Source organism: Salvelinus sp. IW2-2015, linkage group LG1 (assembly GCF_002910315.2).
Source record: "Salvelinus sp. IW2-2015 linkage group LG1, ASM291031v2, whole genome shotgun sequence".
NCBI lineage: Eukaryota > Metazoa > Chordata > Actinopteri > Salmoniformes > Salmonidae > Salvelinus > Salvelinus sp. IW2-2015.
The window spans coordinates 27492120-27508929 of record NC_036838.1 but is presented as its reverse complement, the minus strand read 5'-3'; the positions used below and the strand labels follow the sequence as shown (position 1 = coordinate 27508929).

Below are 16810 nucleotides of genomic sequence, written 5' to 3'. Positions count from 1 at the left end.
CGCGCACTCACAGTCATGTCTAAATGATAATTATAGGCTATACACTGACAACTCGAGCTTGGCTGCCAAATGTATAGGTGTCCCCATTAATATTTAAATTGATGAAGTGTGATCATAATCATCATTTTAGCGATCCACGGTAGATGTCCCTCCTAATAACAATGCCCCCATCCTGCTGATTTGAGCTGCTGAACTGCATTTGRATTTAACATGCGTTTATGGATGATAAAGGGAACTTTGCCATTTCCAAAAACTTAATTGATAGCCCGTACTTTAGTGAACTTGCGCGAAACATTGCAAGCCAAGAAATTGAGAGATACAGCARTGCAATAGCCTATACATCTTTTGATTACCGATGCACGGTTCTGACTGTCTGCCTGGTAGCCAACATGCCTACCGATGCCTGGCTGTGCCCCTCCCCTCCCCTCGCTAGCTCTCTCTTTCTTTGCTGTAAAAGTTGCGAGAGTTAGTATTCTCGGGAAGTAGCCTAAGGCAACTAGTTTTCTCAATTGCAAAAATACTGAAGCTTGACACCCAGAAATGGGAGTCGACAGGCAAGGAGTCGAGGAATCGATTATTTTGGAGTCGACTCCCCACCACAACCTTTATTTAACTAGTCGGTTAAGTCGGTTAAGAACAAATTCTTATTTAGAATGACGGTCTACCTCGGCCAAACCCTCCCCTAACCCGGACGACGCCGGYCCAATTGTGCGCCACCCTATGGTATGTTCAAGTCAAATTCTCCCAAGAAAGTAGCCTGGTTCCAGATCTGTCTCTCCAACTCATACGGTCCATGTTGGAGCCGTGACAATGACCGAAGGAGTTGGCAAGACGGCACAAACAGATCTGAGACCAGGCAACCAAGAAAGAATCTATGTCCAGAAATCTGCTGCAGGCCTGGAAATAGACAGCAATAAAGGGCTGCTGGCTGACTGCACTACAGTAAATGTTGTTTAGTCAGCTACCTACTCAGCACTATTAGACCCCGATGCCAGAGTATAGCCCTTATAACTCCCAACTGAACTGATCCCAGACAGCCTTGCAAACGAGCTTAAGCTGTCAGCTTAAAAGCTTTTCCTGAAACTGAGACGTCCTCTCAGCTGTGATGGCCCTATCGCACACACACTGCCGTGAATACACACGCACTCACATGCACGTACACAGACATGTATGAACGCAGGCATAGACACACATGCATGCACACACACACAAAGAGCCAACCAAGACTTCAGCAGACTACAGCAACATGCTGCAGTGTGTAGATCCATTTCTCATTAAAAAGCAGTGAGAGCAGCTTCGTTTCTTCATGATGCACTATGGTCACACCCTGCTCCAGGGGGGATAAAAGGGTTTCAGTGTTTGCTCTTTGCTGCAAGCACAGTCTAAAATGAGTTACAATATTTCAATCCAAGTAGGATAATACACGTGTCTGGCATCTGCTTGACACAGCATCTTACCTTTTAGTTGTGAGCAAAGATCACTGGATTTCTTACTTCAGTACAAGGTAGATTGACTGACAAAAAGTGTGTGGGATGTTGTTTGTTAGAAACATGTCTAACAGAGGGGCTCCATTGTGGCATGTATCAGACTATTTAGTTGTGGAATTCATCAGCCACTTGTCTTGAGGGCTATATTGCCTGCCTTTTCTATTCTTCTACAAACAGGTTGGAGGGTAGAGGATTCTATATGTGGGCCTGTGCGGCTTGGTTGGTAAGAGCATGGCTATAGCAATGCCAAGGTTGTAAGTTCAATTATTGCAGGGATCACATACACTTACTAAACATGTATGCACTCACTATAATGTAAGTGGCTATGGGTAAAAGTGTATGCTAATTGGCAGGTACGTGATCAAGAGGATGTACTGTACCTTCATCCTCTTAATGTGTCAACTTGGAGAAGCCATCGGTTTTAGCGGAGAGCAGGAGAAAGATCTACAACCAGCTACAATATATTCAACTCTGCTGGGTTGATTTAAGACAGATTATAGGAATGAAGGGGGTATGAGGGCTGGCTCAGTCAGTCAGACTGTTGGAAATCGAGTTCAAAATGGAGTTAGCTGAAAAACAGAGTGTCTCAAATTAGGCACCTAAACCCAGGCTGCAGGATGCGTTCCACGCTGTACGTCTGTCGGTTCTGATACGGTTACTGTACATACACACTCCTCCCTTACTAGTTCTCTCTCAATCTCCTCCATGAGTTTTGGTGGTCCCATCTTCTACAGTCACAGGTTGCGTCCCAAATGGCACCCTAAAGTAGTGCATTATGTAGGGCATAGAGTGCCATTTGGGATGCATTCACATACTGTATTTAGCATCAGCAGAGAGACACTAAAACCATTTCATGGTTCCATAATTCATGCTGACAACATACATTATTTATGGCGTTTCTGAACTGTTTGCCGGGAGAGAGAGAGAGATTCCCCAGTCAGACCCTCTATAGTTCCAGCACTAACACATTTTTATTTATGAGTCTGAAAATTAAAGAAGATGATGTAAAATAAACTTACTCCGGGGCCAAACATTATAGAACGTTATTGATTAAAAAGGACATCCCTGGTTCTTTCACTGTCTCCTCAAGACATCTCGTCGAAAGCTCTCTTCTCATCGCTTCGAGGCAAGTAACACTGAAACATGCATGAGAGCATCAGCTGTTCCGGATGACTGTGTGATCACTCTCTCTGCAGCCGATGTGAGTAAGACCTTTAAACAGGTCAACATTCACAAGACCGCAGGACCAGATGGTTTACCAGGACGTGTACTACGAGCATGCGCTGACCAACTGGCAAGTGTCTTCACTGACATTTTCAACCTCTCCCTGTCCGAGTCTGTAATACCACCATAGTCCCTGTGCCCAAGAACACTAAGCTAACCTGCCTAAATGTAGATTTTCCTTTTGAATATCATAATTTTCTTAATTCTTTGGTTGAAAGGCTGGTCATGGCTCACATCAACACCTTAACCAGAAACCCTAGACCCARTCCAATTTGCATACCACCCCAACATATCCACAGATGATGCAATCTCTACTGCACTCCACATGGCCCTTTCCCACCTGGACAAAAGGAACACCTATGTGAGAATGCTGTTCATTGACTACAGCTCAGCGTTCAACACCATAGTGCCCTCAAAGCTCATCACTAAACTAAGGATCTTGGGACAAAACACCTCCCTCTGCAACTGGATCCTGGACTTCCTGACGGCCACCCCCAGGTGGTGAGGGTAGGTAACAACACACCCGCCACGCTGATCCTCAACACTGGAGCCCCTCAGGGGTGCGTGCTCAGTCCCCTCCTGTACTTCCTGTTCACTCATGACTGCACGGCCAAGCACGACTCCAACACCATCATCAAGTTTGCCGATGACACAACAGTGGTAGGCCTGATAACCAACAACGAGACAGCCTTTAGGGAGGAGGTCAGAAACATGGCCGTGTGGTGCCAGGACAACCACTTCTCCCTCAACGTGATCAAGACAAAGGAGATGATTGTGGACTACAGGAAAAGGAGGACCGAGCACGCCCCCGTTCGAATCTACGGGGCTGTAGTGGAGCAGGTTGAGAGCTTCAAGTTCCTTGGTGTCCACATCACCAACAAACTAACATGGTCCAAACACACTAAGACAGTCGTGAAGAGGGCACGACAAAGCCTATTCCCACTCAGGAGACTGAAAAGATTTGGCATGGGTCCTCTGATCCTCAAATGTTTCTACAGCTGCACCATCGAGAGCATCCTGACTGGTTGCATCACTGCCTGGTATGGCAACTGCTCGGCCTCCGACCATAAGGCACTACAGAGTAGAGGTCGACCGATTCATCGGAATGGCTGATTAATTAGGGCCGATTTCAAGTTTTCATAACAATCGGTGATCGGCATTTTTGGACACCGATCATGGCCGATTACATTGCACTCCACGAGGAGACTGCGAAGCAGGCTGACTACCTGTTATGCGAGTGCAGCAAGGAGCCAAGGTAAGGAGCTAGCTAGCATTAAACTTATAAAAAACAATCAATATTAACATAATCACTAGTTAACTACACATGGTTGATGATATTACTAGTTTATCTAGCTTGTCCTGCGTTGCATATAATTGATGCGGTGCCTGTTAATTTATCATTGAATCATAGCCTACAATGATTCCTACTAAAATGCCTTTCTTAAAATCAATACACAAGTATATATTTTGAAACCTGCATATTTAGTTAATATTGCCTGCTAACATGAATTTATTTTAACTAGGGAAATTATGTCACTTCTCTTGCGTTCTGTGCAACAGAGTCAGGGTTCATGCAGCAGTTTGGGCCGCCTGGCTCGTTGCGAACTGTGAAGACTATTTCTTCCTAACAAAGACAGCCAACTTCGCCAAACGGGGGATGATTTAACAAAAGCGCATTTGCAAAAAAAGGACAATCGTTGCACGAATGTACCCAACCATAAACATCAATGCCTTCCTTAAAATCAATACACAGAAGTATATATTTTTAAACCTGCATATTTAGTTAAAAGAAATTCATGTTAGCAGGCAATATTAAACTAGGGAAATTGTGTCACTTCTCTTGCGTTCATTGTACGCAGAGTCAGGGTATATGCAACCGTTTGGGCCACCTGGCTCGTTGCGAACTAATTTGCCAGAATTTTATGACATAACATTGAAGGTTGTGCAATGTAACAGGAATATTTAGACTRATGGATGCCACCCGTTAGATAAAATACGGAACGGTTCCGTATTTCACCGAAAGAATAAACGTTTTATTTACGAAATGATAGTTTCCGGATTTGACCATATTAATGACCTAAGGCTCGTATTTCTGTGTTATTATTATGTTATAATTAAGTCTATGATTTGATATTTGATAGAGCAGTCTGACTGAGCGATGGTAGGCAGCAGCAGGCTCGTAAGTATTCATTCAAACAGCACTTTCGTGCGTTTGCCAGCAGCTCTTCGCATTGCTTCAAGCATTGCGCTGTTTATGACTTCAAGCCTATCAACTCCCGAGATTAGGCTGGTGTAACCGATGTGAAATGGCTAGCTAGTTAGTGTTGTGCGCGCTAATAGCGTTTCAAACATCACTCGCTCTGACACTTGGAGTAGTTGTTCCCCTTGCTCTGCAAGGGCCGCGGCTTTTGTGAAGCTATGGGTAACGATGCTTCGAGGGTGGCTGTTTTGGATGTGTTCCTGGTTTGAGCCCAGGTAGGGGCGAGGAGAGGGACGGAAGCTATACTGTTACACTGGCAATACTATAGTGCCTATAAGAACATCCAATAGTCAAAGGTATATGAAATACAAATGGTATAGAGAGAAATAGTCCTATAATTCCTATAATAACTACAACCTAAAACTTCTTACCTGGGAATATTGAAGACTCATGTTAAAAGGAACCACCAGCTTTCATATGTTCTGAGCAAGGAAGTTAAACGTTAGCTTTTTTACATGGCACATATTGCACTTTTACTTTCTTCTCCAACACTTTGTTTTTTGCATTATTTAAACCAAATTGAACATGTTTCATTATTTATTTGAGGCTAAATTGATTTGATTGATGTATTATATTAAGTTCAAATAAAAGTGTTCATTCAGTATTGTTGTAATTGTCATTATTACAAATAAATAAATAAATACATTTATAAAATGTGTGTATATATATATAAAATAAAAAAATATTATTATTATTATTATTTATTTTTTTAAATCGGCTGATTAATCGGTATCGGCTTTTTTTGGTCCTCCAATAATCGGTATCGGCATTGAAAAATCATAATTGGTCGACCTCTACTACAGAGGGTAGTGCGTACGGCCCAGTACATCACTTGGGCCAAGCTTCCTGCCATCCAGGACCTCTATACCAGGCGGTGTCAGAGCAAGGCCCTAAAAATGGTCAAAGACTCCAGCCACCCTAGTCATAGACTGTTCTCTATGCTACCACATGGCATGTGGTACCGGAGAGCCAAGTCTAGGTCCAAAAGGCTTCTTAACAGCTTCTATCCCAAAGCCATAAGACTCCTTAACAGCTAATCAAAGGGCTACCCAGACCCCTCTTTTATGCTGCTGCTACTCTGTTATTATCTATGCATACTCACCTTAATAACTCTACCTACATGTACATATTACCTCAATTACCTCGACTCTCCGGTGCCCCCGCACATTGACTCTGTACCACCTGCATATAGCCTCGCTATTGTTATTTTACTGCTGCCGTTTAATTATTTGTTACTTTTATTCTCAATTTTTTACTTAACACTCATTGTTGGTTAAGGTCTTGTAAGTGAGCATTTTACTGTAAGGTCTACTACACCTGTTGTATTCAGCGCATGTGACAAATAACATTTGAAAAGATGGACATTGGGTCGTTCCATATGACTTCAATCACTTTCTGACTCTACCCCTTGTGATTTGAACATACTTTCCATATATGTTTGCCCATGGTAGAAGTGGTCAGAAAGTGACTTTTTGGACCTAAACGCCAAAATATTCAGGAGATAGAGGTGCTCAAGATTGACTCATGTTGCATACCTTACCCCTTCATGAGACCTGTCTTCATCACTGGAAAATAGAAACAGTTAASCTTTCACATTATTTAAAACTTACAAACTGGGTTGTCAAATGAGAAAAAAAGTTTAACACAAATTTTTATTTTTTGTTTGTTTAAAGTCAATTATCTAAAAACCTAAACTCAGATGTTTTTCATGATCATATATATTGTAGAAAAGACCCTATTTTACATAATCTGAGGTGTTTGTCTTGTGCCCACCATCGGTTGAGACACAGCATACTCTTGAATACAGGGTGGGTATCATGTTTTTGCTAAAAGATGTATTAACATGTGAATACAATTAAAAATGTCTACTTTCAAATGGTACCACAAAGATGGTTGGGGTTCCACACATCACAGAATGTTGACTTAAAGCTGCAATATGTAACTTACATGGAAATGTGAGTTATAGATTTGTCAGTCTCATTGAAAGCAAGTCTGAGAAGCAGTAGATCTATTCTATTTCCGCAAATTTTATGCTTCCCGTTTATTAAATGTAGTTTTTGCATCTTTTACTTTCGGTTTTGTACACCAGCTTCAAACAATTGAAAATACAATATTTTGAGTTGTGGAAAAGATATTTCACAGCAGTTTAGATGGTACAATGATTCTCTACACCAGGGATATTGAACTCTTACCCTATGCGGTCCAGAGCCTGCTGGTTTTCTGTTCTACCTGATAATTAATTGCACACACCTGGTGTCTCAGGTCTAAATCAGTCCCTGATTACAGGGAAACAATGAAAAAATGCAATGGAACTGGCTTCGAGGTCCAACGTAGAGTTTGAAGGCTCTACACCACAGGTGTCAAACTCATTCCACGGGGGGCGAGTGTCTGCGGGTTTTCGCTCCTCCCTTGTACTTGATTGATGAATTAACATCACTAATTAGTTAGGAACTCCCCACACCTGGTTGTCTAGGGCTTTATTGAAAGGAAAAACCAAAAACCTGCAGACACTAGGCCCTCCTTGGAATGAGTTTGACACCCCTGCTCTACACTATACTTGCTTGTTTTGTTACATATACTGACTATTCGAACTTCAGCAACCAGGAAATGGTGGAGGGATTTCTGCATAGTGCATCTTTAAGTGGGAAAATCCATTGTTATAAATTAAACTGTCAATCCTCCATAAGAAAGGTATTGAAATATACTGAACAAATGTATAAAAAGCAACATACAACAATTTCAAAGATTTTACTGAATTACAGTGCATATAAGGAAATCAGTCAATTGAAATAAATAAATTAGGCCCTAATCTATGGATTTCACAWGACTGTTGATACTGATATGCATCTGTTGGTCACAGATACTGTTTTTCTTTTTAAAAGGTAGGGGAGTGGATCAGAAAATCGGTCAGTATCTGCTGTGACCACCATTTGCCTCATACAGTGCAACACATCTCCTTCGCATAGAGTTGATCTGGTTGATCTGGTTGTTGTTGTGATTGTGGCCTGTGGAATGTTGCCCCAATCCTCTTCAATGGCTGTGCAAAAGTTGTTGGATATTGGCGGGAACTGGAACACGCTGTCATACATGTTGATCCAGAGCATCCCAAACATGCTCAATAGGTGACATGTCTGGAGTATGCAGGCGATGGAAGAACTGGGACATTTTCAGCTTCCAGGAATTGTGTACAGATCCTTCCAACATGGGGCCGTGTATTATCATGCTGAAACATGAGGTGATGGCAGCGGATGAATGGCATGACGATGGGCCTCAGGATCTTGTCACGGTATGGCTGTGCATTCAAACTGCCACCAATAAAATAGAATTGGTTTGTTGTCCATAGCTTATGCCTGCCAATACCATAACCCCACCGCCACCATGGGGCACTCTGTTCGCAACATTGACATCAACAAACCGCTTGCCCATACAACCCTATAAATGTGGTCTGTGGTTGTGAGTCCGGTTGGACATACTGCCAAATTCTCTAAAACCCATGTTGGAGGCAGCTTATGGTAGAGAAATTAACATCRAATTCTCTGGCAAAAGCTCGAGTGGACATTCCTGCAGTCAGCATGCCAATTGCATGCTCCTTCAAAACTTGAGACATCTATAGCATTGTGCTGTGTGACAAAACTGCACATTTTGGAGTGGCCTTGTATTGTCCCCAGCACAAGGTGCACCTGTGTAATGATCATTCTGTTGAATCAGCTTCCTGATATACCACACCTGTCAGGTGGATGGATTATCTTGGCAAAGGGGAAATGCTCACTAACAGGGATGTAAACAAATTTGTGCACAAAATTTGAGAGAAATAAGCTTTTTGTGCTTATAGAAACTTTCAGTGATCTTTTATATCAGCTCATGAAACATGGGACCAACACTTTACATGTTGCATTTATATTTTTGTACAGTTTAGGTAATACAATAGACATTTGACAGTGGATGGACCAGTGGCCATGTTTCTGATAGTAATTGGAAATTAAATGTTCAATTCAATTTCTATTTAAATGGTGTACCAGCTAAAACGCAGTTGTCTGAAGAGAGGTCCATTCTATGAATTATATTTATATGATTGAAATGACACCCACCCTGTATTCTAGAGCATGCTGTGTCTCAACCGATGACGGGCACAACACAAACATTTTTTTAGATAATTGACGTTAACYGTTAAAAAAATGACCCAAAAAATTATTTTCTAAAAAATCCCAAGAAATTTGAGAATATTTTGATAACCCTGTTTATAAACTTTAAATAAAGAGCATCTCTATCTCCTGAATGTTTTGGCATTCAGGTCCAAAAAGTCCCTTTCTGATCATTTCTACCTTGSGCCAACAGGTATAGAAGGTTTTGATTAAATCAAAAGGGGTGCAGTCAGAAAGTGATTGAAATCATATGGAACAACATCATTATTAGAGGAATTATCCTACTGAAATGACCCTAAAGTGAAAAGGTGGTGATGCATCATCATAATGATCCGCCGCATTGGTCAGAGCAGACTGTGATCAGGTCAGAGGTCATGACCTTTAGTCTCTGAGACACTAATGCTGTCTTCATAACTAAGTGGGAAGGTGATATTTACCACATACAACTGGGAAAATTCCACTTCAACGCCCCTCCAACTCGTAATTACTAGTGGGAAGCTCATCTATCATCCGAGCTTCTTCTTCTCCCACATGCTGACCTCTGACGTCACCTACWTAGGAAATGACCTCGATTGCAGCGTTTTTGGCAGTTAAATGTAAAAKAWTATTTATAAAAAGCAATCTACAAATATGGTTTTTGAACACCTTCATTTGTTTATAAGCATCACAGCTGTACTTTTAGTTTATGGTTGACAGGGCTTGTTGTCAATTGGCGTTTCTCAACGAGTTCAAAGCACTTGAATGCATCCAACTGGTATTTACGACGTCACAGCTGGTAATTACCACCGTCCAGCTTGGTTATGAACGCAGCAATCACAACGGCTCCTATCGACCTGGTCTGATTGGTCAAAATACCAGTTAGTGAAAAATTAATCTCAATGTATCACATTCTCTAAAATGAAGACAACCTGGCCTTGGTTTGAGAGACTAGCTATCTGAATGAGCCGTGCTGCTGTCCTTAACCTCTCTCTCACACACGTTATAATCTTTCCCTTGTTAAGGATAAGAATAACTTTCGCCACATATTGTTTAACATGTTAATGCTGCATAATGTGGTGTTATGCATTTTCACTATTCTGTCGGAATGTCTGAAGTATCGTATCCATACATTAGTAGACCTACTCACGTAAAGTGCATTGTGCGGAGATTTTAACCAAATTATGTTGAATAAGAGTTATCTGTTGGAAATGTATGTTTATCTGGCTACTGGGACCTCCTGACCATGTATATTCACAAAAAACGGCCCAAAATATTCGCATAAGAAATGCTTCTGTTCAAGATAAACTAAAAACATGCTGTTGATGCCATCAATGTCYTTCACTCTCGAATTGCAAGTTATGCAAGTGTCTACTCTAGCGATGGGTCGTTCGCGAAAGAACGGATCTTTTTGAACGGATCTTTTTGGTGAATCACATAAAGAGCCGTTCATTTSGCTCCCAGATTTGCATACTGTTACTGTTTTTTGAGTTGTTTAAAAACGAATATCTGGAAATAAATCTAAATAATTCTCTGAATATGGTGATTCCTCACAGCAGAAACAATAAATAGTAGAGAGCACGTCATTCTGGTCCATGTTCATTTTTGCAGTGCATAGAAAATTCTTAATTCCCTTTTTTTGCAGGCAATATAATACTTTGTTCAGGTAAAAAAGTATTTGAACATGCATATCACGATCTGACATAATCGTAGCCTACTTTTGGGGTTTTAAATGAGAGCTTTGCAATTTTTCATGGGTCTAGGTCGATTTTAAAGCATTTTGAATGAAGACCATCAAAACACAAGCAATTAGATTAGGAAATACCAACCTTTCACTTGAGTCTCGTAATCCCCAATAATCTCCTTGTCCTTCTTGACTCTCGTATGAGATGACATGATTCTTTAGGAATAGATGACGGAAACCTATACACCTCGCCTCGCGACACCACAAAGTATCCTAGCCTACAAATATCTTCGGCAAAAACCGTCAAATGCGTGAAGCAGGGAGGGCTACATGCGTTCCAGAGATTTCCAGGGTCTCAAAATGCACTTGAGGTTGCACAGCGATCAAGGCGACGTTGAACTGGTTAAAAGTGCAAAACAGATCTGGACAACTCCCCTCTTTCCTCAACATAACATATTTGAATGTCCCAACAACAACAAAATATGAAGAATCCGCATTTACTACATTTGGTAAATTATATGTTTCAGTATAAACACTGCCTTTCAGTGGGGTGCATGAGCAAGAATAGCATCGTGCAATTTTCCATACGCCTTTCCAGCCACCCCTTTTCTTGCGAGGTCTCTGTCTGCTGCAGCAAGAGTTGGATGCAAAAGTGATCTCAGACTCCTCCCACACACCCCTCCCCTCCCACACACACTCCCACACACCCCTCCCCTCCCACACACACTCCCACACTTACACACATGCAAAGGGTCATTACGGTACAGCGGTTATGCACGTGGTGACAAAGCAATTTAGAAGTGTTGCTGATATATGGTGACAGATTTTTAAATGATGAGWTTGAAAGAGGCACATCATCGTTAGCACAGACACTGGTGACCTGGAAATGATGGCATAAAATACCTACATTTGCAGGCTGCTTTACCGACCTCAATGCAGCCCTCTGAATACAACCCTCATAACAGAAGAGAGAGCTATACTGTTGTAGGCTAATTATAATATCAACATTGTTTTAATGTTGGATAATATCTGTATGTTTCATAATTCAACAGCCTTGGCAGTCATAACATAACAAACATTGTCAATGACACAGAATGAATGTTATTATTATTGCTATGACTAAATGGAAAGATTAAAGGTTTTTCTTGTCTCTCTGCTGGAAGGTATTATTCAGCAACCCAAGCATGAGCCTTCAGGGAGAGTCATTGTGGCTGAATGACTCACATTTCTTCGTAGCCTTTATTGTAAAGACAGAGTTTGAAGATTAGATTTACCAGTAAAGCAAAATTACTTTGCACTTTCCCAATTCTGTGTCATGAGGTGTTCTTTTTTTGACCGTTGCTGATTGTCAAAACCTCGTGCACAGGATCAAATGTGGATACATGTGTACAGACATGTACACATGTGTACAGACATGTACACAACATATTTGTATTGTCTGAAGGTTGTGTCTACTGATAATATGTGGAGTTTGCTAGAATTGTATTCCTGCATGATATAATATCTTACTCCAGGTAAAGGTATTCACAGTAGGCAGCAGGTAGCCTAGCGGTTAGAGCGTTGGGCCAGTAACTGAAAGGTTGCTGGTTAGAAACACAGAAGATGTGCCCTTAAGCAAAACACTTAACCCTAATTGCTCCTGTAAGTCGCTCTGGATAAGAGTGTCTGCTAAATAACAATATATATTTATTTTTTTAAGTCTTATTTTTAATATCATCCAAAARAAACAGTAATGCACTGAAGGGTTTCACAGCAAAAGAAAGGATCAGAATGCTACGTTGACAGTGGCACTGTATACTGTATGAACTCATATGGTTCCAGAGTGGTATTTTTAGAAGAGCATTCTTTCAGACACTTGGAACCAGATATTGGCCTGTGGCAGCCATCAACCGGACTTTGAACTTAGCCAAGATGCAAGATGTATCACCATGCATTTGCAAATACCCTTTTTGTGACTCTTGAAGGAGAATCTTCTCTTTTCCAAACCGGGGGAACCCCCAAACTCTTCTAACTCGACTCTGATCCCAAAGGCATTGCAGTGAAGGAGCCTGGGAAACGATAGCATCATCGCTGTTCTTGAGGCCCAACAAGGATCCATTGTCCATTTCCCATTCAGTGGCTGCATCCAAAAGGCAACCTATTCTGTATTTTGTGCACTACAGTACCTTTAACCAAGACCCATAGGACTCAAACATAGTGCACTATTGGGATTCGGGTGCCATTTGGGACACATTCTGAGTAATTCATTAATTCATGGGCCTCTTTGGGAGCAATGCTGGTCAACCTCTACTGTAATAAGTGTTATAAGACCAGTGACGTAAAGTACTTAAGAAAAAATACTTTCATTTACTACTTAAGTTGTTTTTTGGGGGGGTATCTGTACTTTTCTTTACTATTTGTATTTTTAGCAACTTTTACTTTTACTTCCCTACWTTCCAAAAMAAAATAATGTACTTTTTACTCCATACATTTTCCCTGACACCCAAAAGTAGCTTTTTAACCAATTCAAACACTTATCAAGAGAACATCCCTGGTCATCCCTACTGCCTTTGATCTGGCAGACTCACTAAACATAAATGCTCCGTTTGTAAATTATGTCTCAGTGTTGGAGTGTCCCCCTGGCTATCCATCAATAAAAAAATATTTWAAAAATTGGACGGTCTGGTTTGCTTAATATAAGGAAGTTTAAATGATTTATACTTTTACTTTCACTTTTGWTACTTAAGTACACATTAGCAATTCCATTTACTTTTGATAATTAAGTATGTTTAAAACAAAATACCTTTGGACTTTTACTCAAGTAGTATTTTACTYGGTGACTTTCACTTTTACTTGAGTCATTTTCTATTAAGYTATCTTTACTTTTACATTAGGTATGACTCTCCACCAATGAGCTTTGAGAGGGAGGAGAATTTTTTTTTAAATTCAAATGAGWTTTTTTTAAATTTGTTTAAATGTTTTACATTTAACCTTTATTTAACTAGGCAAGTCACTTAAGAACAAATTCTTATTTACAATGACAGCCTACACCGGCCAAACCCGGACGACGCTGGGCCAGTTGTGTGCCGCTCTATGGGACTCCCAATTACGCCCGGTTGTGATACAGCCTGGATTTAGGGAACAATGGAAAGGGAGAGGGAGAGMGGGGTACCTAGTCAGTTGTCCAACTGAATGTATTCAACTGAAATGTGTCTTCCACATTTAACCCAAACACCCCCCTGGATCAGAAAGGTGTGGGGGGCTACCAACATCCACGTCTTCAGCGCCCGGGGAACYGTGGGTTAACTGCCTTGCTCAGGAGCAGACAACAACAAGGACAGATGAAGCAAGGATTTGACAGCTAGTAATTTTTTCAAATACAGCCAGGCTCTGGTAATATGACAACCTTTGACCCCTGAGATGGACCATTAGTGGAGGAGAGACACCCAGGCTTTTAATGACTGACCCTGAACTGACCCCTGGGACAGTAACACAGTGATAGATTAGACAACTGAAACACTGCCAGATAATGAATATAGATCACTTTAGGTTGAAAAACTATGACAATGTCAATGTTTCTTCAAGACACATTACTGTAATTTGTSTCCTTTCCTTTCAGTATGGGGTGGAATCTGTCACGTTTACATTGACTTTACTGTAGCACTGATTTGATGCTGATCTAGCCACAGTATTATTGAGATTGTAGTCAATAACTTTTCAATCAAGATTTTGTAACTRTATTACTTGGATTTCCTCGTATGAAATATTAAGCTTAGGACACAATGAAAACAATTATAAAACAGCAGATTGCCGAACATTTGTGGGCGTATACATTTTACTAGGTGTATAGTAACCTCATCTTGCTGTGCTATGTTCAGAGTTGAATACTGTGTGCACAATGCACATTATACCAAACACACTACATCGAACAGCAACGGTTCACTGCAGACACAGCCACATGTTCGGCTCTTATGAGTCCACCCCTTCCATGACTGCACATAACCTCATTGAGTAACAGTAGTATTCTTCTTCACTGACAGTGTTATCTCGGAATCTCCACAGGGCCTCTTAGCAAAGTGTAATAATACGTCTCAGTGGCAACCAGCCTCAAAGTCAACTCGGTTACATTTTAAATAGCTCTCCCTATTGTATTAGTGCTTCATTGACTCGACTGTTTGAAGATGTTCCAAAAATAAGAAGTTCTAAAAATATAACATTTTATAATCCCGGTGCACTTTTTGCAATGTCAGCGTTTGCTGTGGTTGCTCCAAAGAACAAAGGAATGGGGTGTTGTCTTGTGGGAATAGTAGACTATTATATCATCGTATTATCACATGTCTAAGTCCCTGCCTTGCTATAGGTTTAGGCTATCTATGAATCCCTTACTTCCCTCTACATACAGTAGTCTTTATCATACACATGTTTTTCATCAGCGTATGTAATTGATTTCCTGATATTGATTTGGGGAAATTATTGATGTGGATAAAAAGCAAGTCATTTCACAGTGCCCGACTGTATGTCAGTGCTGTATGTGCTTACATAGCCAGCCATTATCAGTCAGCCCTCTGCTGAGGGGAGAATACACTCACAGAATATGCTTCATGTGGGAACATCTGCATGACAAATGCACACAGCACACATGCCAGTGGCAGAACATACCACAGTACATACCGCAGTACACACCACAGTACACTCAGCAGAATACAGAACCTCAGCCAAGGAGTCTAAAGAGGATTTCTCCCACTCTATGTAAATATTGTTGGCTTTCACATATTCAAACTCATCTATATGTGTGTTTGAGTTGAGTAGACGTGTCCATGTTTATACTGCTGAGTAGTTAGCAGGATTAGGCCTATATGCAAACAGATATAAATTTGTCACAAACCTGCAAGTGTACTAGGGAAGTGAAACTACAGATGAACCATCTTAATTTGATCACTATTTTGTTTCTTGGAATGTTCCTGCATTGCAGGAAATGCAAACTTGTAGTGTATTCAAGGTTTAAAAAGGCTTTTAACGATTGTCATTTCCACTTTAAAATGTCAGACTTGATTTGTCCTTAAGAAAAATGTATTAACCCCTACAAAAAATGTCCATTATTATTTCACATTCATGTTGCTGCAGGATCATTTTCCTGCTGTAGCAAACTGGCTCAAATGAAGATTCTACACCTGTAGGTATGTTTCTATGGTGAATAGCTGTGGTGGTAAACATTTCTGGGGAAATTCATTATTGCGTAATTTTAACAGTGCTAGTTCCATTTTGTGTGGGATGTCAGTTTAATCAACATGGATGTGACAAAAATAAACGCCGGTGGTTGGTGTGGTGTTCAATGCCAGCTTAATCATCAACAAGGTGTGAACGAAATAAACATCCATTTGTCAAACAGACAGGAAATAACTGACAGGAAATAACTCTGTTGTCAAGACAGTGGAAATCCTTGCTGCAAAGATTGATTGCTGAAAATGAGGGGGGGGGGGAGGTAAACAGACGAGTAGAGAGGGAGGCATGTCTTTACAAGATCTCTACAACAGTAAGAAGAGTCCATTTACTTAGGTTCTCTCATTCCAATGGAATGTTCTTACTCTGGTGACCGAGTGAGACTATGTACTATATGTAGCCTGTTCAACAGAATAAGTCAACAGAGGAGAGATGCTTCAGATTGGCTAGTTTCGTTATCAGGAACAAGTGCAATGGAAAGACCAAAGACCAATAATTATAGGACTAACTGGGATTTCATAAAGAAAATGATTGAGAAACACTCAWAGAGGACTTTGAATTCCCATTTTTCACACACTAAAGTGTGGAGATGCTAAAATCAAGGAACTTTTCTCTTAGGAATAACTGCAGAGAAGGACCAAAGCCTTCTTAAAAAATATTAAAATGTACAAAAAAATCATGATTGAGAAACTCTTCTTGAGATTTTAATTTCAGTTCCCTTTTTGTCATGCAGAAAACTTGTTGGCAGAGCTCCAGTGTCTGTTCTGTGACAGAGAGAATCTAAGATGACACACACCTGTCACAAACCCCACCCATCTCCAACCCACACCTCGGATCT

At 40.7% G+C, this 16810-nt stretch overlaps 1 protein-coding gene across 3 annotated transcripts in view; it reads right to left on the bottom strand.

The window, feature by feature from the left end:
- The window catches only part of LOC111963909 (SLIT-ROBO Rho GTPase-activating protein 3), a 70348-nt gene extending 58943 nt beyond the window's left edge, over positions 1–11405 (bottom strand). For all 3 annotated transcript variants that reach the window (XM_023987482.2, XM_023987492.2, XM_023987500.1), the window contains exon 1: positions 10919–11405. In XM_023987482.2, coding sequence (XP_023843250.1) covers positions 10919–10985 — 67 coding nt within the window. In that variant the 5' untranslated portion in view covers positions 10986–11405. The remainder of the gene's footprint in view (positions 1–10918) is intronic.
- Between the last annotated feature and the right edge of the window lie 5405 nt (positions 11406–16810).